The sequence below is a fragment of the Cyprinodon variegatus genome, unplaced genomic scaffold (assembly GCF_000732505.1).
Source record: "Cyprinodon variegatus isolate N-32 unplaced genomic scaffold, C_variegatus-1.0 Scaffold18, whole genome shotgun sequence".
NCBI lineage: Eukaryota > Metazoa > Chordata > Actinopteri > Cyprinodontiformes > Cyprinodontidae > Cyprinodon > Cyprinodon variegatus.
Window position 1 is genome coordinate 498,218 of NW_015150471.1, and position 1,469 is coordinate 499,686.

General features: G+C 42.7%; 1 protein-coding gene across 1 annotated transcript in view; it reads right to left on the reverse strand.

Moving 5' to 3' along the window:
* wnk4 (WNK lysine deficient protein kinase 4) overlaps positions 1-1,469 on the reverse strand; it is an 87,586-nt gene that overhangs the window by 42,558 nt on the left and 43,559 nt on the right. Inside the window, exon 8 of the mRNA XM_015388037.1 lies at positions 409-769. Coding sequence (XP_015243523.1) covers positions 409-769 — 361 coding nt within the window. The remainder of the gene's footprint in view (positions 1-408; positions 770-1,469) is intronic.

Consider the following 1,469-nt stretch of genomic DNA (forward strand, 5'->3'; position numbering starts at 1 on the left):
TATATCAGTATCGGCTTATATCGGAATAGAAAATTTAGCGTTTGGAATATCGGCATATCGGATATCGGCCAAAATCCCAATATCGTGCATCCCTACACTATTTTTTTATTTTTAACACAAAATTAAATTTCCCTCCAGTGCTTGGAGGTTGATGTGTGTTGATGTGTTTATAACTGCACAGAAGATCTAGATTTATATGATTTATATGTCAGGAATGTGCTGCTGAAGTAACTTCACACTTCAAATGAATATATTTTTTTATATTTTGTTAATTTAAAAACTGATTTTTTTTTTTACACTTTCATGATTCTGAAACAGAAAATTAAAAAAAGTAACTTGTAAGTATTAAATAGAGCAGTATGTGTCGCTGCTTGCAGAGATGTTTTGCAGTAACAATAGGATGCTCACAGTTAGCAGACGACAGGCTGTTGTGGCGCACATGGAAGTGCTGATCCGCTTCAGGCTCCTCTGGTTCTACTGGGTAGCTGGAGCTGAGTCCAGAGTCTGCAGAGCTGGTGATGGGGGAGGAAACGGAGGCCTGAGGTGTCAGGGCTGGGGTGGGGGAGTCTGCTGCAACGACGTCATTGACCCTAGGTGAGGGTGTCTGAGGCTCTGGTTCTTCTTCTATCACTTCCTGCGCCTCTTTCTTCTGACGCTCCTCCGCCTGCCGCCTCAACTTCTCCCTTTGCCTCTTGATGGCCGTCACTCGGTCCCGTATGGCCTTGGCCACGATTTTAAAGTCTGCCTCGCACACAAAGCCGAGCACGACCTGCAAAAAAAAAAAAAAAAACAGAGCAGAAGTTGCATCAAAGTGGTGTTCATGGGTGTGTTGATTCAGAACATTGATGCAGGCCTGCTGACCTGATTAGACACGCACTGACATTTGTGCTAACAACATTTGTTTTGCCACAACACACATGGACTGCATCTTTTGGTCGTTTCGCTCTGTGGAACCAGTCCAGCAGAGCAGCACACTCTGCCTTTCAACACATTGTCAGATTACGGCAGCGATGTCCCCTGCTAATACCAAATTTGATCTTGATGAAATCTCCAATAAAGGAGTAAACAATTAAGGAACTGTGGCATGCCTTTTCATTAAAAGTGACCTCTAGGAGGGGGACAGACGGGGCGGGGGCCGTTGCTTTGAGAACATCAGGGCCAGTTTCGCAATGAGCATGAGCGTGGCTGTATTATTAAAGACATGACCTCGGCTGCTTCCAGAGAAGCTCTCTCACATTTCCACCCTGTGATGACTGATGTTGTGCTCTGACCTTGAACAAATAAAAACGTTCTTTCTTTCAGGGTTGTAAAACATAAACATGTTTCAAATGGTCCTACGTGTTTTAACATCAACTCTCCATACCTTCCTTACTGGGTTTTCCAATTTTTCTATGAAATAAAGTCTGAATAACTGTTAACCAAGGTGCAAATTAGAAATCACAATGAATTAAGGATTTTTTTTTTTTTTT